The sequence below is a fragment of the Spinacia oleracea genome, chromosome 3, assembly GCF_020520425.1.
Source record: "Spinacia oleracea cultivar Varoflay chromosome 3, BTI_SOV_V1, whole genome shotgun sequence".
Classification (NCBI taxonomy): domain Eukaryota; kingdom Viridiplantae; phylum Streptophyta; class Magnoliopsida; order Caryophyllales; family Amaranthaceae; genus Spinacia; species Spinacia oleracea.
This window is the reverse complement of record NC_079489.1, coordinates 155065617-155090163: the sequence shown is the minus strand read 5'-3', so window position 1 is coordinate 155090163 and position 24547 is coordinate 155065617. Positions and strand designations below refer to the sequence as shown.

Genomic DNA, 24547 nt, shown 5'->3' with positions numbered 1-24547 from the left:
TGATAACATATAATGGAAAGAAAAGAGGATTAATGTTGTAACTATTCTAAGGTACTCAGTACGAATCGAAAAGTTCTTTATTCTTGAACTCACGTGATAATATAAAATATCTAAATTAATATCTGATTTTTTAAAGGAATTTTTTTATCTGATTATAGGTCAAATATTGCTTCAACTTATGCTATCTGATAAAAGTGATCATTTGAAAGTAACGGTACTATAAGACCTTGCACAACACATTTTAGACTACTTAGCTACTAAAATAAAATCATTACTTTTTTTTTCTTCTAAAGAAAATAAAATTAATCCTTCAACAGGCTTCAATCTACTATGACTACATAAACTTATAATTTTAATTACCTCATATTTTATTTAAAATTAAAAGGAAAATTGTTAACGTTTATTCACCTTAATGGACACAATAGTCCGGGTAATGGAAAAAGAATTCTCAAACTTCAGAAGCTTTTTCGTGGGCTACCTCCACCAATATTTCAAGGTTTTAATCTAGGATTTTTATACTTAATGTTAGTTATGTGATGCACATTAATTGGGCGAAGGAGTGCGCGCATGTGGTTAGGCAAGTACATTGTGAGAAAAATAAATTGCGAAACACACTATTTTATACTATGTAAGTGTTAATTTATTTATTTCGGTATTACAATTAAGATTTTTCAATGTGTACGGGAATAAGTATTATATTATTTCTGGAATTAGATTTTATTAAGTAGAAATGATGTCTATTGCAAATAATTTTTCTTGCCTATTATTTATGGTGATTAGTTATAACAACACATTTTTTTTAGTTTTTATATAATCTCGCACGCATCGCGTGCATATAAGACTAGTATAAATAAGAACAGAGGAAGTACCTCTACGTCTCTTTTTGTTTTTTACGTATTCTTGTCCCATTTTGTTATTTACATTTCCTTTTATATTATTACATTAATGCTTTAATATTCCATCAAAAATTGTCCTCAAAGATCATTTTAACCAAATGAAATTTATTGGGACATTAAATCCCTCACACTTTTTCAAAAATATGATTTATGCACCCGGGTGCACAATAGTTAAAATACAAACCCTGTTTTTAAAAGAACATATAGTTCAGATACAAAGAACATATAACAACTGAACATATAGTTCAAATATTCCACATGTATATGTTCATTGCAATCACTCTCCATGTTCATCAGGGTGCGCAATGAGCATTATACACCCGGGTGTATAATCCAAATTGCGAGGGGCATTAAATCTTTCCATTTTCTCAATGTTAGATTTTTAATGGAAAAAAAGATGATAATTACAAAAGTTAAAAAATTTCTAAGATGATAATTACCGAAAAATCCTTTATTTAGAGTTATTATTTCAAGTTTTCAACCGAACTATTCGGAGCTCCGCCCAGTCAATCTCCATGATTGAAGAGCAAAACATACCAAACGGTATTTTCCTAAATAAATTGTCAAAATATACAATTTACATATTTAAATATATATAGTCTAATTTTATATTAAAATTATTTTCTTTTATTTTTATTTTATTAAAGTATTAAATAAACTGTACTCCGTACATTATAATTTTTATATTGTATATGTATTCATTATAATCACGAGAATGCCACTTGATATGTCAAAATCAAGAGGTCAAAGTCTTCAAAGTTCAAACTAATCACCTTTACAAAAGTGTCAAACGCGCCATTTTCTCATTCAACACTAAACCCAGAAAACGCAGAACTCCAGAAATCATTCGAGCAATGTAATGCGATCTCCGACTATTCCTCGTCTCTCACTCTCAGCCAACGCAATCCACAAATTCTGCTTTCAAGACAAGTCAATTCTCCCTCCTCCAACCCCAAATCACCATCTTCAACAACTCTCTGAATCACGCATTATCTCTCTCCTCGATTCCTGCACTCATCTCAACCACCTCAAAGCCGTCCATGCGAGTATCTACCGTTGCTGCCTGGAACAAAACAGATTCGTCCTCACCAAACTCATCCGTGTTCTCACCAACCTCAACTCACCCATTAATGGCTACCCTCGCGCCATCTTCAACCAAGTTCAGCACCCGAATTGCTTCCTCTGGACCGCTCTGATTCGTGGGTATGTCGTAAGTAGGCTGTTTCATGAAGCTATAAATTTATATGATTGTATGAAAAGAGATTGTGTTAGACCTAATTCTTTTACTTTCTGTACTCTGTTTAAGGCTGCTACTTTAATGGGGGATGTGGGTTTGGGTTGTCAGTTACATGGAGAGCTGTTTAAGCTTGGTGGGTTTGGTGGGTCGGGTTTTTTTTTACACGCTGGGAATACTTTGATTGATTTGTATGTGAAATGTGGGGTTATGGAAAGTGCACGCAATGTGTTTGATGAAATGCCTGTGAGAGATGTTGTATCTGGCACTTCGCTCATTGTTGCGTATGCTAAAGGTGGGGCGATGGAGGCTGCTATGGAGTTGTTTGATGAGCTTGATGTGAAGGATGTTGTGGTATGGACTGCTATGATTACCTCGTATTCACAGAATGCTCGACCTAGGGATGCTTTGGAGATGTTTGAGAGAATGCAAGGTTGTGCAATTGAACCTGATGAGTTTACATTGGCTGGTGTTATTTCTGCTTGTGCTCAGCTTGGTACGACTAAGTATTCGATGTGTATTCGAGATATTGCTGAAAGATCGGGACATGGGCCAGAGAGAAATGTGTTTATTGGGTCTGCTTTGGTAGATATGTATTCCAAGTGTGGGAGAGTGGATGATGCGTATGCCATTTTTAAGGTGATGAGAGAAAGGAATGTGTACAGTTACAGTTCGATGATTCTGGGGTTCGCAGTTCATGGTCGTGCTGTTGAAGCAATGCAATTGTTCTGTGAGATGAAGAAGACGGATATAAGACCGAACAGAGTCACTTTGATTGGGGTTCTTACAGCTTGTAGTCATGCTGGAATGGTGGAAGAAGGCCGTAAGTTATTCAAAACTATGGAGGAAACTTATGGTGTTACTCCTACAGGTGATCATTATACTTGCATGGTTGACCTTCTTGGAAGATCTGGTCACTTGGAAGAAGCTCTTGATCTTGCCAAATCAATGCCAATAGAACCTCATGGGGGTGTATGGGGTGCATTACTTGGAGCTTGTAGCATTTATAATAACCCTGAAACTGCTGAGATTGCTGCTAGCCATTTATTTGAACTTGAACCTAATAATATAGGGAATTATGTCTTGTTTGCAAACATACTTTCATCAGCTGGAAAATGGGATGGTGTTTCAAGAGTGAGGAAACTAATGAGGATCAAAGGTTTGAAAAAGAATCCTGCTTGTAGTTGGGTGGAAGGAAAGAAAGGAATTATACACGAGTTTTTTGCTGGAGACCAGACACATCCGAGATTCAGAGAGATTAAGCAGGTGTTGGAAGACCTTCTTACTAGGCTGAGGCTTCATGGATACCAACCAAATCTGGTTTCAGTGAGTTATGATGTTAGTGATGATGACAAGAGACAAATACTAATGACTCACAGTGAGAAGTTAGCTTTAGCTTTTGAATTGTTGAGTACCGAGTCTGCTCATACAATCAGGATTATGAAGAACCTTAGAATTTGTGAGGACTGTCACATTTTTATGTGTGGTGCTTCAAAGATTACTGAGAGGGAGATTGTTGTTAGAGATAACTTGAGATTCCACCATTTTCGAGATGGATCATGCTCATGTGGAAATTTCTGGTAACATATGATTTACTGTGTGATAGTTAGATAATGCTCTCATTCAATAACTATCATCTGCCTGATAGGATGGTGATAGTGGATCAGCTGATTCAGTGCTCAGAGGTGGTTGAACATGTATCAGCTGATTCAGAGGTGCTTATTGTGGATTTTGCGGGTGCATTTCCAAAATGTAAAGAATTCACTAGTGACTTATTGGGGTTTGTAAAGGACCAGCATTGGTGAGATATCTGTGTATTTATTTACCTTGGTCTTCATAATAATTGGGTGATGTTTTCTTAATGGAAAACAGAAATAAAGAAAGAAGATAGCATGGAATTTGACAATATGGAATGTAAGATGTGTTGGAAGTTATTTTAATTTTATTTCTCCGAATTTGGGTAATTTTTATTGGTAATTTTCTTTTGGACATTGATGACTACAGATTAATCATAATATCTTTTACAGTTTCTTACTGTCTGTGTGCTTCTAATACCCTTTTCCTGTCTCTGATTTCTTCTTTCTCCTCTCATCAATTCCTCTATCTTATTTCTAATACCCATTTTCTTATTTCTCCTCTCATCAATTCCTCTATCTTCCTCTTTCTTTCCTTCCTGTAATCTCTCCCTACCTTTCCTAATCTTGTCACCGTCTTGCTAAATTTTGAATGGTGAACCAGGTATTATCATGCTTGGAGTTGGTTTAGTCTGAGTCTCAACTGCATGAGAGATGAGACACTTCTCCTCATCCAGTCCTTGTAATTCCCAATAGAGTGTTGTCGTCTTGATGGGCCGTTGGAATGGAAAAAAAAGAAATTATGAACCTCAAATTAAAGAATCTTCGTATAGCTTCATTTTTGCTATGTTTGGTAATTTTTGTAAAATTATTTATTTCGATTTATCTACATGTTTGTGATCATATTGATAGTCTATGCTTCTATAGTTCTATGTTGTGTCACATTTAGAGGTTGTCCCATTTTTTGTTACATAGGAAGATTGTCAGACTAATGCTGCGATATTGTTACATGCTGCAGATCACGTCTGCTTGATTGATAAAGAAGGCGAGTATGCATTCCATGGCTGTGAATTACCCGCTATCACCACTTTCATCGGAATTGCCAACCTGCAAGTAAGAATGATTAAATATTATGCTCAAGGATTCTTGTAGGTGTAAGTACTTTTATTATAGTACTCTCTTGTTAATCTGCTGACCGTTAATTCCTTTCAATTTCCCAACTCCTGATTCTGAATTACTATGAAGATCAAAGCCTCAATTTTCACTTTTCCTAATCTGCTTCTTCTCATGTCTGCAATCTGTTGATGATATTTTATTTTGTCTGGTCTTAATTAAAAAAAAATCCCCATTTTTACTTAATTGACACTTGTAATTAGATAGGGTTGAATTATATTATGGAATTTGCTAGATTACTGGGGATTTGCTCCAAAGCTCTTTTCACTATAGAGCAACAACTCTGTTACAATCCTATAAGGAACTTGGGCCACAATTGTGTTCCTCTAGGGACAAATTTCCCAAGTAGAAGTTCCCTCTAACTTGTAATGAACTGATAATTTTGATAATTTTGAGCAGAAAATTAATGTTAGAAATATATTAATTTGCTTGGAAGATGATGAACACAAAACAGGATACAAAAGGTAGTGACTTGAGGCCACCAATCTCCAGATTTAGTGACTTGAGGTCACCATTCTCCAAAGCCTAAGCTTTACCCAATTCTCAACCTACCTCTCATAACCTAATGTGCCTTATTTATAACCATTCTACTACACCTACCTAATTTGTCTTCTACCTAATGTTACTCACTCCCTATTATGCCCTCCCCTTACACTTGGTTCATTGCATGACTTCTGCTGCTCACTGACTTCCTTAGAAGTCTCTCTTTACTCTTTTGTTTTACTCAAAGCCTCTCTGTTTCTTTCTCATAGACTTCACTCAAAGTCTACCCAAATACAACAGGAACTACTTCAACTTCATATCCCAAATTTGATACGGGAATTCAATCAAACCCTTGACCAATTCCCCATTACAACTTTACAAGAGTTCACTCACACCCTTGAACAACTCTAAAATAGACGTTTAAGAATTGGTTTAACTCTAGTATGTAGCAAGTGAAGAATAATTAGGAACTCATAGGAACTTAGAACCCCTGGAACTGAATTAGAAACGTGGAAGACAAACTTTATTTCTTTTGTACATGAAATTATTCCACCTAAACCATACCCTGTGGAATGATAATGATGGCTAAAGTCAGATAGATTGGAATGGAGAAAGCCTTCTTTTATAGTGTAGCAAACCCTAACCACTTTCCCCCCACAACCTCATCCTCTTACGGTCATGTTGCCTTAATTTTAGGTATGTTCCCATGATTTAGTCAGTTGAGGAGAATGTGCGATATTTCCCTTCTAGAAATAGTGAGATGAGAATAAAATAGAAAAATATGAGTAAATAAAATCCTTGGAGAAAAGTAACATTTTGTATATAGAATCCAAGTTGTATTTTCAAAAACATAACCTTTTAATTTATTTCCATGTGATAAAAACTCTATTTTATAAAATATTTCTTTAGAAAGTGTTAATCTTAACAGAGAAAATTCAGTTTACCATTTTAAGACCACAATTTCTCCAAGTTCCTTTTAGTACCTTGTTCCATAATCCTTTAAGTTTCTACATATTTACATGAATCCTAGAAAACAAACTCTTATTTTATGTCTTCATCTTCCATGCTGCTTCGCATGCCCAAATTTTTGGCTGCATAGCTATGCATGCAAAATTGCATGCATATGAGCTTCAACTGCTTCGTTTTAGCAGTTTCAGCCTTCCTTTTTTAGTGTATTATTCTGTTTCCTTTTCTTCTTCTTTTTTTCAAATTTTTAATTTTAATTTTTTTTCTTCTAAAGATTATATAACGCTTTTTTTCCCCAAAAAAAATCTCATTATTTGAGTAAGCTGCAAGCACAACAGGGAACAAACAAATGGATATTTAAAATAACTTAATGAACATTCATGTTCAAAAAATGAACATATCATCTATTTTTTTATATGTTTCATCTATTTTTTTATATGCTTCTTCTATTTTAGTTCTAAATTTTCTGCTTCTTTCCTTTCGGCTTCCACTTTTTCGTTAGACCGGTCGTTTTTCTCTTTCAATCTGCTTCCTTATTTGCAGATTCTTTTCTTGTTGTTTTTGCGTTCAATTTTTGCAGCCTCTCTTAATACCACATCTTTCATTTCTGAATCGGTTTCTTTTTTTTCTTTTGTTGGCGCATTCATATTAACCTTTTCCTTCCTGCATGAAAATCATAATGTTGTTAGTTGAACATTGTTCTGTATAAATTGAACATAAGACTTGAGAAACTGAACATCCCACAAAGTGTTCTTATTCATGAACATATGATAGTTTATAAGTTGAATTTAGTTGAATATGATTCGTTATAAGTTGAACACGAGACTTGAGAAACTGAACATCACACAAAATTGTTCTTATTTTCATCTTTTATAAATTGAACATCATCTTTTATAAGTTGAACATGATGAGTTATAAAATGAACATGACAATATTTAGAAAGTGCCAATTTTGATATTTTAGTAAAGACTAATGAACAACTGCTTATTACTGTTGCTACTTGCCTTTTTAGTTGAACATGATTCTGTACATAATTCTTTATAAGTTGAACATGAGACTGAGAAATTGAACATCACACAAAAATATTGAACATATATTAGTTTTATAAGTTGAATGTAGTTGAACATGATTTTGTATAAGTTGAACATAAGATTTGAAAAATTGAACATCACCCAAAAGTGTTCTTATTTGTGAACATCATCTTTTATAAATTAAACATCATCTTTTATAAGTTGAACATAATGAGTTATAAACTGAACATGACAATATTTAGAAGGTGCCAATTTTGATATTTTAGTAAAGAATAATGAACACCTACTTATAAAATCTGAACATGATCTTTTAGTAAAGAATAATGAACATTAGTTTTAAAGAATGCTTTTGGCTCGTTGTTTGAAGGTATACTGATTTTTTTTATTTTTTATTTTATTAATGTCGATGCTTGCCTTTTAGTTGAACATGATTCTGTATAAGTTGAACCTAAGACTAGAGAAACTGGACATCACACAAAGTGTTGAAGATGTCATAGTTTTATAGGTTAAATTTAGTTGTACATAATTCTTAATAAGTTGAACATGAGATTTTAGAAAGTGAACATCACACAAAAGTATTGAACATATATTAGTTTTATAAGTTAAATTTCGTTGAACAACATCACACCAAAGTGTTGAACATATCAGTTTTATAAGTTGAATTTAGTTGAACATGATTCTTTATAAGTTTAACACGAGAGTTGAAAAATTGAACATCACACTAAAGTGTTATTATTTGTGAACATCATCTTTTATAAGTTGAACATGATAAATTATAAACTGAACATAACAAATTCAGAATTAATATTCAGCAATAACTACCACAAGCACCACGAACAACAATCCCAACAACAACAACAACAACACAATATGAAGTTACCAAATGTAGTTCATTCTACAATTCCGAACATCGAACTTTATAAATCAAACATGAACGGTGATAGATCTAAAATCGCAGCATAAAATTGTTGTTTAAAAAAAATGAACACCTACATATATTATTTTGAACATCTCCATATATTAATTTGAACATCTCCAACCACGAAATCAATTAACGACAATATGTAAATTAAAATCACAATCAAATTTGGTGGCGAAACTACCAAATTATTAAACACGAATTCGCAGCAAAAACCTTGAATAAATGCAAATTAAAGATCAATTTACAAAGAAAACTCACGAATTTCACACAAATATGGATTGGCGTAAAGAGAGGAGAGAGATATGCGACGGATCTGATCAAAAATTCGCCGAAATCGATCAGAAATTCGACATATTCGACCAGAAAATTGACAGATCTGACCAAAATTTGACATATCCGACCAAAAATTCGATAGAGCTGACCATAGATTCGACGAATCCGACTAGAAATTCGCCGGAATCGCATGAGTAACCGTCACTGTGGAATCCATCGGAGTCAAATTGGAGGTGTAAAGAGAGATAAATATGTAGTTTGATGAGAGAGAATGTGGAGGTTTTGATGAAAGAGAAAATGGTGAGAGAAAAATAAAATGGGGTTTGATGAGAGAGAAAATGGGAAAAGGTTAGAGGAGAGAGAAAAATGGGTATGTATAATGTAGTGTGTCTTGGCTCATATGCATCTAGAGATAGATGCATAGCTATGCAGCCATTAATTAATTGCTTCGCATGTTGATTACTTTAAGTAAAGTTTTTTACGGAATTTAAACAACCAAGTATTAACAAACGTAATAAGCACAAGAGAATTAATCCGAGGACAATCAAAAAGGAAAAACCTCACCTCTTTGATATAGAGCAATAACTATATTACAACCTATTCTGTAACTCAAGTTCCTCTCGAACTCGAGTTCCTCACAATGATTCCCTTTAATCATTATGCTTCTCTTTCTCTCTCACTGCATAGACTTAACTCTAGGTCTTACTCCGTTTACTCAACCCTTTGAACCCAAATTACAACTCAATGTACATAAACTCTAGTGTTTAATAACGCTTAATGACAATAAGGAACCTTATGAACACTATTTTGGAAAACTGACTCTTTGAAAACGGTTTTGCTCTTTAGGAAATTGAAACGTCCAACCTTTTATAGAGGAGTCTCATTAGGGTTGTTCCACTATCCTGTCAACATGGAAAACATTTTACTTGGAAAACAAGGTTTTGAAAAACAGAATCCAAGAATTTATTTTACAAGAATGGTTTTATTTATTAACATTTAATTTTCACATAAAATCCCATTTTACCAATATTTTTCCACAAAAACATACTAAGACTCTTTTCTTCCGTATTACCATTAAACAATAAATAACACTTACACAAAACCTACAAGCAAACTCATGTGATTTAGTCTTCATGTCAACATCTTTTAAAGCTTCAACCCGAGTTCTAACTCTGGAATTTCGAAGTTTCTCATAGGATAGAAGGAACTCTGATCAGGAACTCAGTCTGGAATATCTTTAAATGACAGTCTTCTTAGCTGCTTCGAACATCTTGGTCTTGTGTTGAACACTTAACTCATTTAGCTTGTTCCAGCTATGGAACTTCCTAGCTTAGCATTTTCCAACTCAGGAACTTGAGGGCCTAAACTTCATACACAATTAATTAACATCAGGAACTTTGCTTTGTCATCAACCAAAACTATAAGGTCAACAAAAACCATGTTAGCTCAACAAACACTTTCTTTTTATCACTTTTGTCAATGCATAACTTCTAATAATATTCTGAAACTATATGATAAGAACAAGATCTCAAATAACTACTTTGTATATTTTCCCCTCAAGTATAACTCACAAAAGATAGTCAAATTAGATTATTAAATCCGAGGAAGCATAACAGAACTTCCACAACCCTTTTTGGTAAGAGAGGGGCAACTCTCTTGAGTCTTGAATATGAATATAGTTCTGAACTTCTGCATTCCGACCTTTGTCTAAAGACTTGAGATAATAATATGCTTTCTAGCTACCCTTTAAGTTTCAAATACCAATGGGTCGTCACAGCCAAAGATTTAGGGAATTACAAACAATTATGGAATTTGCAGAAGCCACAAGACTATCAGATCTAATATGTGGCAACTTATAGGCTCTATAATACATGATTTTCGTTAGTACGTGTAAAATTTACATGGCTTTCCCATCTATGTTTATCTTCTCCAAGAACCCTTCCTCTTATGCCAACTAATCCAATTTATAAGCTTTCTACCCAGTAGCAACCCAACCATCAATCTTGTTAAACAAAGTGTAACTTCTTACTTCTTAGGATTAATCTTAACTTTCCTCGAGTTAATATGATGAGTCAGAATCCTGATCATCAAGCTGATCAAACACATGTCAAAACTCCTGAGACAACCCAACAAGGAGTTGTGCCTGCAAGATCATCAGGCCCGGACACACAACCCAAAACCCATGACTCTTCTGAAATTGTTTCAGAAGGGAGCCAGAAAGAACAAGTGGAGTATCAGGATCCCATAACCGTGGCATTTAGCTCTCCTTATTATGACCCGTTTGGTGAGGGTGATGAAAAGGAGGTGGAGTTTGTTAGTCTTGTTGACAGTGAAGGTGTCGCAACCATTAAAGCGTATCATTCAAATGGTTCCCATCGTTAACAATGTTCACCAGTTCTTTGTTTGTAGTGTTAGAAAAAGCATGGGGGTATTGTCAAGTATTATCTTCCATGTCTCCTTGTATCTGAACTAATAAGCTGGTTCTCTTGTTTTCCTTGTGTTAAGTTAATGTTATCACTTCTATATCTTAGTAGTGGAGGCCGAAAAGGGAGATTGTATGCTCTTCCTCCAGAAATAATCCTACTTATCCTTGAAAAGCTTACTTTTATGGAAGAGAGATTATGATATGAATTCCTTGTAAGCTTTGAAAAAAACCATAATTCTTCCTTAGATGTTGCCAGATTGATTTCGCAAACTGTCACCTTCGTAAGTTGTTTCTATCATTCTATGATTATAGGACTCCTTATCAAATTCAGATGTTCATTCATGAGAAATTGTTTCTATGATTATACGGAGTATTGGGGGATTTTGATTGATCTAGCCATCTAGGGAGTTTCCTGCGATAAGGCCCTGGTAAATTCAGTTTCGAAAAATATTTAGAAACTATAGGACTCTGTCACCTCTGTGCACTCACTGGGGGGAGCAAAGGATGTATATACTCACTGGATAGAGTTTTCTTAATCGCAAAGGAAGCATACCCCGTTACCCCCGAAATAGCGTCTGCAAGCAGTGTCTAGACTGTGTACTGCACTGAGCTTACTTAAATGGCCAAAAACTCAGCAATCTTAGTTTAAAGAAAAAGGAAAATGGAAACAAATATGGCAAGTGGAAATAAGCAGATGACTATGGGGGTTGTAGGAGCACTACAAGTGGGCTAGGTGGTCAGGTGGATAATTTGTGGTTCCGCTGCTTCTTGTGGAGGTGCAGGCCGTGCAGCAGGTGCAAGGTCAGGCGGTTACTTGTAGTTTTTTTTGGTGCAGAAGCCCATATACTACATATTGCCCGTCTGCAGGTTCTGGATTTGGAGGTTATGATACAACTACTGGATCACACCGTTCCTAAGGTAGCCAAGAATCGCTTATTAGGCATCCAAGTCTTGGAGATAAGGACCAGGGTCAAGGGCTGAGGTAACAACCCCGGACCCCAGGGTGAATAGGCTTGGGTCCGGGGATGATAAAGAGTCCAATCAGGGAGCTGATGTCGTTGTGGTTGAACAACCCTTGGCATTGAAACTGGTGTTCAATTTGTATACCTAGATCTTAGAGACCGTATAATGTATGAATCCAACTCTCTGTTCTGATTATCACTATAATCAATGAGTTCGGCTCATTTACCATTTTACCTCTTTATGCTGAGTGTAAAAACTTCAAGATCATGGTTATAATGAAGCAGACAGTACAGGATATTAGAGATAGATAAGCATCAATTTGGGACGGTGGCAGCTTGGCCGTATACGGCAATATGTCAAAACTGTCTGCATTTGCTGATGCAGTGCAGAGATATTGGCAAAGAAGTGTCCACCGTGCATACCGGCCAGGTGTTATTTGCACCCTATATGCCGTCTTAAGACGATGCCACGCCATGTGAGGCAAACTCAAATGGCACGCAATTCAAGTAAACTTAAACCTTCTGCAATACTAATAATTTATAATAGTTAGATTTAGGTCCTTGTTTCCAAGGTTTCAAATGTTATAAGCAGTCTAAATAAGTACACTTAAAACCTTCTGCAAGTTATAAAGCTGAAAGTAGACAATCACCTTTGTTTTTATGGCAGATGCTCAAAGAGGAGGAGGTCGAGGAGGTGACCATGGTGCTGCAACCGTGGATCCATATAGTGGGACCACCGGGGCGGGACTTGGGTCTGTAGAGGTCGATAATTCCTCCACCACTGATAATGGTACTAGCACTGAACATACTGGGAATGATACTGGGGGTGCTTATTATGCTGTGTACCAAGGGCAAGCAACCAGGATCCCTGCATCGGAGCCCGTTGGGCAGGGACAAGGTCAAGGTCAAGCTCAAGGTCAACTTCATCGTCGCGGTATTAGAGATGAAGGAGCGGCTGACCACAGGCCAGACCCTACTGGTGGTCACTTTGACTTTCGCCGTAGGTCAACCTAGTGTTGATCATAAATATATACAAATGTATAGGTAAGAAGGACCCTACTAAACCAAAACTTGTCACAGGTTAGCCAGTCCAAGTACAACAGGTGTTTACTTGAGCCACTCCCAAGCATTTGGCAGTTGATGGGGCTCGACCTACTCAATCAACTCCACCTACTCCCCCAACTTGTGTTGATATTGCTGATGTCCATGATAAGTTTTTGGTGATGTCCATATGTATGTTTACGGTCGTCTGTTATGTTTTGAATTAGGTGCTTGTAGGTTTTTCAATGTACTACTTACTACTCGTATGTATTACTAATGTCTATATGGAATAGCAAGCAAAGACACACATTCCATTACTCGTTTGCTTCATTCGTTTGCACCTGAAACTCTGAACTGATTATATGCAAGATGATGACAAAATCGGAGTAGTAACCTCAAAATTTGTACTTCTCTGGCAGAAATAATATCGGAGTCGTAGTTATCCGAGGTGATGTTTGGTTGAAATGAAAATTCATGGAAAATATGATTTTCTAGGAAGTGGAAGGTTATAGTGTTGTCTGGTTGACAAATACATGAAAAGTCTAGGTTGTCCGGAAATATATACTCCATAAAATGCATTGTAAGCCATAGTAATAAGAGGTTTGTAGCATACGCAGTGAGAAATTAAACCTCACTCAAGAATACAAGATGGTCGTCGAGGCGACATAATTTGGTAGATATAACTATTATGTAACCCAGGAGTTGTCCTGAGTTTTGACTTTTATTCGGGGTTTTTTTTAAAAAATATGTGTACGTAGAGATGATGTCATCATCAAAATACGGTGGTGACATAAGATTAGTGGCCGATCAACAACCTCCCCGATTAAATCCCACATCCAAAAATCTAAATAAAGGATCCTTTTCTTCAAAGTAATAATTGTACATTTATGAATTAAATAATCATTTATTTTTTACGTTCAATTTTATTCAATGTATTTGTTTATTGTAGAAAGAATATATAGGCTTATATGGAAAGATATTACATAAGTTGTAGTTGGTTAAGATAGTAAAAAGTGTAACTTTTAACAAATAGGTTTGGCGTTCGATCCTTGTTAGATGTTTTTTTGGTTGTAATGACGTGTCATGATGCTAATTAGTGGTGACGTGGCGTAATAAGGAGAGGTTTACGTGACACGTATACGTTCTTCAAAACGCCTTTTAATATATTAGTATAGATATAGACTAGAATAGGTCCCGTGGACGCACGGGTATTTGATAATTATTATTGACTATCTTTTTTATACAAATTTTAATTGAATTATTTATCCCTTAAATCTATTGCGTAATTAATTAATAATCTCGAATGTACTCATTTATCATATTTTAACTTACTACGTATTATATATTTTATATATTTAATATAATGATCTGACTAAAATATTTGATATATTTAATATAATGATCTGGCCAAAATATTGAGTAAGAATATTTTCTATTATTGATATGAAAGTTTGACTAAAATATTACCAAAATTTTAATAATGGCATAATCCATAATCCCATATTTTTTTCCATATATAAACTAACATTTATACTAAAGGAGAGAAAATAAAAAGAGGAAAAAGTAATATATGTCTTTTTAGGAAAGAGTTTTTGGCGGGAAATTTGTTCACCAGGAAGTGACACGTGTCATTCCTGGTGTCTCTTTTATTATATAGTAATAGATGAGTTAAACAATTTATCATAGTTGATACTTGATACCATTATGTCACGGATGAACTCCCACACCATCGCATCATGTAGCAGCATGCAAGGCCTTATCGCAAGGCAACGCAGTGCACCGCCAAGGGTGGCGGCAAGGTCGTTTGGTAACGTGTGGGTCGATGTGGCAACGAAGTGCATCAGGTGCACGGACGTGGGCGCTGGCACTAGGCGCTAGGCAACATCGTGGGCAGCAGAGGTGTGCCTGGGCGTTGGCGGCAAGTGGAGCACCCACCCCCTCAAGATGTTTATTTTGAATAGGAGAAAATTCTTAGTGAACACCCACATGACATTAACGTAATAATGGGCCGTTCGGGAGACCAAACGATATCTAAATTGACTGAAACTTGGGAGTCCCACGTATTTTGGGCCAAAGAAGATGATGGTGGGGCCATATTTTGGGTTTGAGACCCCGAAGGCCTGGTTTTCCAGCAGGTCAGTCTAGTGTGAATCGGAAGGTTCTAGAGTGATGCAGATGGGTCTTGAGCATTCTAGCTTGGTTGTTCTCGAAGGTTCTAGCTTGGATGATTCTAGAACCTTGTTGTACAAACTTCTAGATACCTCCATGTATTTAGAGGGTTCCCTTGGAGCGTAGGGATTTCTTTGTAAAGAATAGTATATAATATTCTAGAGAGTTGAATTTCAGGCCTTAGGAACTTGGGTGCCTATAAATAGACTGCCCCATTCATCAACCAACACATTGTAATCATTCTAAAGCAATCTAAAAACTTTTCTAAATACTCTTGCTTTTAATTTCCTTACTTAGCCATTTTCGTAGGACACTTAACCTAGCAACAATCGGGTAGTCTTGAATTGTGATAGGATGAGACTGTGACGTTAGCGGGCAGCGTACATAATGCTTGGTTATAGTCCGCACGTGACAATTATGGAAACCTCTATCATTGGTGGGAAGGTTTTTTTTTCCTTTTTTTTTCTCAATTGGGGAAATTATTTTCTCACCAATATTGATGTTGTTGTGTGTCTGTATGAGTGTATTACTCCGTATTTAAGTCAACTTTTAGGACTTTGATATCCAAATAAAATATAATTCACCCCCTTATTAAATGTTGGAACATTGATCCGATGTAAAGAACTTTAAAATATTTGCACCGGGAAAATAATGAAGTTGGACTTTCTCAGATTTTGTCATTCGAACTGATTGTCTATGTTCGAATATTGTAATTTGGGTTAGATGTTTCTAACCTTCTACGGAAAAGAGACAGATCGAGAGAAGATGGTGCTAAATTTCTGGGTATTTGGATTCATTGAAATCAGATTGTCTTTCGGGAAAGCAAGTTTAACTCCGTTAAGATCCGTTCTATTATCGAGGAGCATATTTGTAGATTCAACCAGATTCATAGTCAAGTCCCAGACATCACTTTCTAGAGTATTGACTCCTCCGAGACAGAGCAACCAACGATTATTACAGCTGATGGAACCTGGAAAAAAATAAAGGTCGGCACAAACATGTACATGCAGGTATTGGATGGGCAAGCCACACTCCTTCGGGTCAGAGAGAGGAAGGGAGTGAAACTATTAGGGTTATTTCAACAAAATGATGGCAATATGGAGAGGCGTGGAAAATAGAATGCAGATAGATAAGAGAACAAAGATCCAACTTGACTGTTTGGGTGCTATCAATGCTATTGCTATTCTCAAAAAAATATCTTTTGTTTAGCTAAAAGTCTTAATTGTTTATGTTGTTATAAGGTTCCCTGTCGCGTGATTACTAGGGCTCCCTCCTTAGCTTTTAGTGCTAGGAAAGCAGTTTAGTAAGCGGCGATTTTCTTCCTTACCCACAAAAAATAAATTATTGCATGCATCAAGTACATGGATTATGTTACAAGCTAATGAGTTATGGATTTAACCTACTTATACAACCGGAAACATATTAAACCAATTTTTTTTTGTTATAGTGTAATAGAACTTCCTCCATTTCTTTTTTCTTGCAACATTGGCTTTTACGATTGTCAATACATAACATTAATAATAAGTAAAAATAAAAAGTTGATATTCTAAAAATATACATCAAGACGAATCAACAAGATCCCACCTTATTACTCCTTCCGTCTCGAAATACTTGAAACGGTTTGACCGGCACAGAGTTTAATGCATTGTAGTTGACTTATTATTTAATTAGATGGTACTCCCTACGTCCCTTAATACTCACACCGGTTTGACCGATGCGGAGTTTAAGACAGTTGAATTGACTTATTAATTTAATGGGTGTTAGTTGATAGTGGGGTATTTTTTTTTAACATAGTTAGTGGGAAATGCGTAAGGGATGGGGAGGGGTGAATACGGGATATGAATTTTTAAATGATTTTTTGTAGGGAGTAGGGGTGTAAATAGGTTAGGCCCTGTTTTTTTGGCTTAATTTTAGTTTTATGATTTATTTCGCAGTTCAGTTCAAGCATTCAGTTCAGTTCAGTTTAGGAGCATTCAGTTCAGTTCAGTTCAGTTCAGTTCAACTTAATAATAATAATATTATAATAATCATAATTATGATTATTAATTATTAACTATTAGCTATTAATTATTAATTATTAATTACTAATGACTAATTACTAATTACTAATTATTAATTACTGATTATTAATTACATTAATTATTAATTATTAATTCTTTTTTATTTCTCTTCCTTTCCTTTACTAATAATGAACCAAATAGGGCCTTAGACTAACTTATTTCTTCCGACTAACTTCCCCTTTTTTTTTTCTTTTTTTTCCTCCCTTTTCTGTACAATCTCTATTTTTATAGGAATTCTGTATAATCTCCCTACAGAGTTACAGTAGCAGAAATCAGACAATCAGTAAATATTGAAACAGACCATCAGTAAACATTAAAAAAAAGTCCTTCAAAAATTATTGCCATTCATATTCTTTGATCTTATCCGATACACTGCACGGGTGTAATTCTATTTCATAAACAAGTTGCATAGTGTGTGCTTAGTGTCAAGTGAGCTCCGCCAACAATAAGCCACGCTACAACCTTACCGTTACGTGTCGAAAATAACATATACGTAACCAAACCATATCATCTACACATTACACTTATAAATACTTTATTAAATCATCTATTTATTCTCAAAACATATCCCAAAACAAGAAAAGAAACATTTCATATAATTCTACTTTGAAGAAAAACATGTCAAACCGTCAAACTGATCGACAAACAGGAACCCATGAAAAGGGTAGTGGTGGTGGTGGGGGGTTAGGAGCTCCAGGATCCACGGGTGCATCCGGAGCCCGTGATCCATTAGGAGCACCTGGGTCAACTGGAGCATCCATGACTAACAAAGGGGCACCCGGGTATGACCCAACAGCTTATGGACTTGATACCGGTGGTCAACAACAACAACTCCACCGCGTTGCTGGTGATGAGGGTGCTGGGAAACAACACGGAACCACCACCGGCGGCGGGCAGCACCGCACAGACGCGGGTGTAGGCACTGGGCAAGGGTACACTTACGGGACAGCAGGAAGCATGGGACAAACTGGTACAACAACAGGGTACCATGCTGGAGTTCATGTCCCCCACTCCACCGGTAGCGGCGGTGGGGAGCAGAAGCAGCAGCTACACCGCACGGAACACGGTGGAGGGGATACCGGAAGGGCGGGCCTCGGAGGTGTTGGCGAAGGATACGATACAGGGATGGGTGGCGGAATCGGAGGAGGACAACGAGAGGTGAGAACTGATACTGTGATTATTGAAAGTGTTGGTGTTGGAGGTGACATTGGGAATGATACAGGGGAAATGGACCAGTGGGCAGCCCGTGGAGTCGGTGGAGAGGGTAAAGGAACTCACGGTGGATATGATACTAGAGGGCAACGTAGAGGATGAAGAGGCAAAAGCACCGTACAACTGAAACTATAAACTGTTTGACATCAGTATTCTGTAGTAGATAGATTTCCTTTCTGTTTTTATTTTCTGAATAATAATGAGTAATACTTCGAACTTTGTAGGAATACCAACTCTCCATTGTCTAGTGGAAATGCTTACAAATTATAACCCCAAGGTCATGTGTTCGAGGGTCGGTACGACCGTGATTACATATCTGTCTAAAAAAAACTTCGTAGGAATTGTGTGAGTGGGTGTGGCCTTTTGGTTTTTGTTGCAAGGCTATGAATAGTTTGGTCCTTTGTAAAACCAGTTTTCTTCTTTGCATTGTAAATTTTCTTTATATCATAGATAATAAATTCTCCTTTTTTTTAATTGATTGTAAAAAAAGTACTATGAAAATCCACTAATAATAATCTAATATAATGTAAATACTACGAAAACCCACTAATCTCATGAAATAGTAAAAAAAAAAGCTATGAAAATCCACTAATCTAATGTAAATACTGTGAAAATCCCCTAATCTAATGTACTATGAAAATCCCCTAATCTAATATACTATGAAAATCCACCAATCTAATGTCAATACTATGAAAACCCACTTATCTAACTAATGAAATATAGCCAAAAAGCTATGAAAATCCACTAATCTAACTAATGAAATGTAGCCAAAAAGCTAAAAATCCACTAATAATGTGAATACTATGAAAATCGACTAATCTAATGTAAATACTATGAAAATCTACTAATTAAGTAATTAATTTGATGGAATATAGCCAAAAAAAAAGCCACGAAAATCCACTAATATAATGAAAATCAACTAATCTAATGAATTTCTCATCATGATTATAAATCCTCTTTTTTTATTAGTAGTTCGAATTTTATGAGTTTCCGCTTCATGACCGTTTCAATTACATTTTGTGTGAACTTTATTTTATTTTTTGGCTATTAGGAGGGAGGATACATCGCAGTTACCAAAAAAAAAAAAAAAGAAAATAAATTGCAATGATGGCCCACCCTTTAAGTAAATGGTAAAAATATTGCGAACTTGCTATATACTATGAAAGGTTAGATAAATATTGTCATTATTGTGTATATACTGTCATTGTTGTATTAAAATTTGTCATAATCATCCAAAAAGAAGAAAACGGAATGAAACAAAAAGAGTAAAGAGACCACTTAAATGACTGGATAAACGTGTTACATATACTCTCTATCATTAATCATCCAAAAAGAAGAAAACGAAATGAAACAAAAATAGTAAAGGGGCACTTAAATAACTGGATAAACGTGTTACATATACTCTGTCATTGTTTGTATAAATGTTGTCATTGTTGTATTGAATACTGTCAATGTTGTATTGAATACTGTCATTTATTTCCGATACTTAGTACTTTGTTTGACTTTTCAACTAAGCCGCTGATGAACTGCGATGTAGCCAACCTCTTATACTTAAACCTATTCAACTTAGTATTCCTTATCTAAACTTACCTCTTTCGAAGAAATTAAAAATAGGGTAAGTCGGTAGTAAGTGAGAACTCCGCTCTTTTTTTCCTGAATTTAGTACTGTATTTCCCATATTATTTTACCAATTAATGGAATACTCCGTATTTACATTAACATATCACTTGTGTATTTATTCATGTAAGATATTACTACTCATCAATTGTAACACGAAGTTACCAACTCATTCCAAAAGTTTCTACGGAGTACTAAAACTCTAAAAGTGTTACGACCAATTATAATGGAGAGTATATTACTAATTAACACAATAGAAGGATTCATGAAAAGAATGCTTCATGAGTCAAGTAATTAAGTTACGCTCAGTAATTAATTATTTTCGGTAAGGTGCCGAAGACCCTACTAGACTGGTGACCAGGATCATAGTGGCATACTCTCCCCTAGGCCCTAGCTATGAAGACAATCTTATGGAAGATGGGAAGCTCACCCCTAAAAACAGGAGGTAATAGGATTTGAACACTTGACCTTTAAATTACAAAAACGGTGAGAGATCTACTCCTACTACCGAAGCTTTCTAAGATTATGATTTTGTTCTTCTAAGCTTTATTTGACTAAATTGTACTGAACTAAGGTCTTATTATGTTTATCTTATTTTCACTTATTTCAGAAAAAATAAGTTAAGTTAAGTTCAAATAAGTTCAGATAAGATAAGTTCAGGAAAAATATGGGTTGACCAAGTACAACTTATAACTAAAATAAGTTTTGATAAATTTTAATAAGTTCAAATAAGTTCAGCTAAGTTCAGATAAGATAAGTTCAGAAAAAGTAAATGAAAATCAATTGAATAAAACGCACCCAGCTAACTACTTATAAAACTTAGCTTGTCAGCTGCCAACTGCTTAAAAAAGTTAGCTCCCTCATCCGGCTTATCTTGACTTTGTGCTCCTAGAATTGCCAATAACCTAGCGTTTATAGTCTCTTTGAGTTTGATTCTTTCTTCCGTAGCATATGGAAAAGGCGGAAAAAGATAAGGCACGACAAAACACACTAAATTTAATAAAATCAGACCTAGAAACTACAGCCAATGGGCTTAACCCTTGTTTTGAAACTTTGATCAGGCCCGACATAATGCAGAGTGAGCGCGGCCCAAGCCAGCTTAAGTACACGTAGTAGTGTTCGGGACAGCAACAAAGCATTAGGTAATTATTCAACGATTATTTTATTGATACGTGGGTGTAAAGCAGTGGCGGAGCTAGGTAGGTGACCCCCAAAAAAAACTGGAAAAAAAAAACTTATAGCTGAGATCTAAGAGACCGGGTATTATAGAGAACCGATCTCTTAGGTTATACTTAAAAACACCCGCTGCATACGTAAGAGATCAGTATACTATAGAGATAATCCGAAAAGAACAGTCTTTAGAAACAACCGTTCTCTTAGAAGTTTGAATAACTATATCGGGATTATCTTAAGAGAGTCCTTTAGAAACAACTGGTCTCTTATAGTTTTAAATTTAAATACCCGCTATCTTAAATTAATTTATTCTTTTCAGTTTTCATCACATATGAAAATCGTAGAGAATAATTGTAATAGTTTTGTACGATTGTAATATGAATATTGATTAGTTTAAGGACAATACATTTTATTTAGTAATATATTGTGTGTTGTGGAGGATCACTCGACATAATACTCTAAAAATCCTGGGAACGTCACTGCCGACACCCCAAAAAAAATTTCCTGGCTCCGCCACTGGTGTAAAGATGTGGGCCGGGTCAGGTTTCGGGCCGAGCAAGTCGTGGGCCTAATCGAGACGGGTCCACGTTGAATCATGTCGGGCCGAACTGAAAAGTTCAAAACAAGCCCCAGGACCACGTGCTTTTGTGCCAGACCGTCGTGCCTAAGGCAAATTAACTAAATTTAGGGTGCTTTGTCGTGCAGGATTGAGTCAGACCTTGTCATACTTTTTCTAAAAAATTATGGTCCACGGCCCACGACTTTGTGCCCGTGCCAGGCCGTGCTCTTTTAGTAGTCGTTCTGGGCCAAGATTTTTTCATACGGGGTCAGGCATCGGGCAGGCCCGACCCACTGCCATCACTGGGATGTCGGTAACAGGACACAGTCGACTTTGAAGTAGAAAAGAGATGATCATCCTTCGAGTCAAAGGCTTATCATGCGTGTCACCTCATCATGCAGCCAGAAACACCTTAACCCCCTACGTGTAAGCATCTAAGATGATCCAAACTCCAAAGCATGTGTAATGATACGGCATGTCATGCACGTGACTACGTGAGTCGATCTTTCTTCTAACATATCCGAGTTTCCCTCCCTCGAAATTTATGTATAAAATGTCTTCAGCAGACTCTTTTCTTTATCAAACACTCAAGAGCATATCACTTAAGTAATTGAAAAACCAAGCTTACAAACAAAAAGAAAAGAAAGAAAAGTTTTTAATGGAGAAATTGAGGGATGAGTATGGAAACCCGGTTCGTCAAACCGACGAATACGGTAACCCGGTTCAGAATCAGTACTCTGCAGGAACCATGGGTGCATATGATATAGGAACGGGCAAGTATGGTGGTTCGGATACTGGTGTTCCTGGTTATGATGGTGTCGGAACCGGAACCGGAACTGGAACCTACGACACGGGGGTTGGCACGGGTACTAGAACCTACGATACGGGAGTTGGCACAGGCACCAGAACCTACGACACTGGGACTGGTACCGGCATTGGAACCGGCCACCACGGTGGCAGCTACGACACAGGGATCGGTGGCACAGGTATTGGAACCGGTCACCACGGTGGAAGCCACGACACAGGTGTTGGTATGGGTGGAGGCCATGTACAACATCAGAAGCCTCATGAAGGTGGTGGTCTAACTGGTATGCTCCACCGCTCTGGGAGCTCCAGCTCTAGCTCGGTAAGAAACTCTTTAAACCTCTGCTTTCTACGAAGCATTTTTTTTTTTTTCTTTTTTACTAAGTTCGTTTTGAAATGATATTTACGTTTTTTGTTTTTAGCATGTTTCCCAATGTTATCTTAGATTGTGTTTTAGTTTATTTTTGGATATAATTTTATTATCTTACCCCTCCCATATAGTTTATTAACACTTTTCTTTTATTTTTCTTTTTACTAAGTTCGTTTTGAAATGATATTTACGGGTTTTTTAGCTTGTTTTATACTCCCTCCGTTTATTATTTTCTTTACTTTTTTTTCAAAATGTTAATTATATATTTTTATATTACCACGTAAATATTTTAATATACTATCAAAATTTATATTCAACGATCATTTTAATCTATTAAATTTATCGAGTTATTTAATCTTTCCTTTTGTTCTAAGTTTTTTTTGGATGTTTTACATTTCCTTTTATTTATCACATAAATATTTTAATATTGTATTAAAATTTGTGTTTAAGAATTATTTTAATCAATTAAATTCATTGAGTTATTTAATCTTTTACACTTTTTACCATTTTCCTTTTCGTACTTTTCTATTGGGATATTAAATTTTTTTTCATTTTTTCAGTTTTGTAATTTTTAACAAATAAACGGAATAAGTAATGTTCTCTACATTGTGTTTTTATTTTAATTTTACTATCTTACCCTCCCATCGCGTAGCATTAAGCCATTAACACTTTCCCTTCACTTTCTTTTGTTTGATTTTTTTTTTTTTACACTCATAAAACGGTAACCTTTTTACACATTTCTTGCTTTTTGTTTTATACACTATTATTATTTTTTTTATTTTTTTTGGTTCAAATGAAATGACATGTTGTACTTACTAAAAATGATGAAAATTGAAAATTGCAGTCAGAGGATGACGGGCTAGGGGGTAGAAGGAAGAAGAAGGGACTGAGGGAGAAGATTAAGGAGAAACTACCTGGTGGTGGCCATAAGAAAACCGAATATGGAGCTACGACAACTCCAGGGTACGATCCACAAGGCCGTCACAGTGGCTATGAACAGACTGAGAAGAAAGGAATTATGGACAAGATTAAAGAAAAGCTACCTGGTAGCCATTAAGAATAATGAGAAGAAAGGAATTATGGACAAGATTAAAGAAAAGCTACCTGGTAGCCATTAAGAATAATACTCCTTGCTATGTATATCTTTGTACTGCATCAGCAATTCAGCATTCAGCTACCCCTGTTTTCCTTGATTTAATGCATCAGCAACCCTATTTTCCTTGATTTAATGCATCAGCACCTCTGTTTTCTTTACTGTTTTTTCTTGTTAGGCATCATGAATCTGTAATGAAAAAAAAAAAAAAGTGTTCAGAAATTAATTGATGTATGTATCTAACAGAAATAAAGCCCCTGGTTTACCACAACATCCCCAGAGTGCCACTAAAATTCAAGCAGCCATTACAATTTGGGACACCAATCAATATATTGGGAAATTTTGAGAGGGGGTTCAGGGTTCCCCTTACCATCTTCAATCTCAAAGTATCTAGCCAGTTAACCCGTGCCGGGTTGACTCGTGCATGGTTCTGGCAAAGTATCAAGTCCGTTAACCAGAGGTGGGTGGACTCGTGCTTGATTCTGGCCGGGAAAAGTAATAATAATAATA

General features: G+C 35.9%; 4 protein-coding genes across 12 annotated transcripts in view; 3 read left to right on the top strand and 1 right to left on the bottom strand.

Moving 5' to 3' along the window:
- The first annotated feature begins 1680 nt into the window (after positions 1 to 1680).
- LOC110776337 (pentatricopeptide repeat-containing protein At5g44230) lies at positions 1681 to 13310 on the top strand. Of its 2 annotated transcripts, none has more exons than XM_021980889.2 (3): positions 1681 to 3931; positions 4723 to 4817; positions 12607 to 13310. In XM_021980889.2, exon 1 carries the CDS (start codon positions 1756 to 1758, stop codon positions 3712 to 3714), a length of 1959 nt encoding a protein of 652 aa, XP_021836581.1. In that variant the 5' UTR covers positions 1681 to 1755; the 3' UTR covers positions 3715 to 3931; positions 4723 to 4817; positions 12607 to 13310. The 2 variants fall into 2 exon arrangements, with proteins under 2 accessions (XP_021836581.1, XP_021836580.1); XM_021980888.2 differs by having other exon boundaries at positions 1681 to 4044.
- The window catches only part of LOC110776338 (uncharacterized), a 27698-nt gene continuing 9827 nt past the window's right edge, over positions 6677 to 24547 (bottom strand). For 3 of the 8 annotated variants that reach the window (XM_056840990.1, XM_021980890.2, XM_056840993.1), the window contains exons 6-9: positions 24049 to 24226; positions 12590 to 23945; positions 8538 to 9913; positions 6677 to 6989 (exon numbers count right to left, since the gene is read on the bottom strand). Coding sequence is in view for 1 of the 8 variants with exons in the window: in XM_056840993.1 (XP_056696971.1) it covers positions 24219 to 24226 (8 nt within the window). In the remaining 7 variants the exon portion in view is untranslated. Of the gene's footprint in view, positions 6990 to 8537; positions 9914 to 12589; positions 23988 to 24048; positions 24227 to 24547 lie in introns of all 8 variants that reach the window. The other 5 variants (XM_056840991.1, XM_056840992.1, XM_056840987.1 and 2 more) reach the window with 5 other exon arrangements.
- Positions 17813 to 18648, top strand: LOC110776339 (glycine-rich cell wall structural protein 1.8-like). Its single transcript, XM_021980893.2, has one exon. It carries the CDS (start codon positions 17828 to 17830, stop codon positions 18521 to 18523), a length of 696 nt encoding a protein of 231 aa, XP_021836585.1. The 5' UTR covers positions 17813 to 17827; the 3' UTR covers positions 18524 to 18648.
- Positions 22429 to 24198, top strand: LOC110776340 (dehydrin Rab18-like). The gene is made up of 2 exons (XM_056840994.1): positions 22429 to 22896; positions 23789 to 24198. The coding sequence occupies exons 1-2, from the start codon at positions 22429 to 22431 to the stop codon at positions 23999 to 24001; spliced, it is 681 nt and encodes a 226-aa protein (XP_056696972.1). The 3' UTR covers positions 24002 to 24198.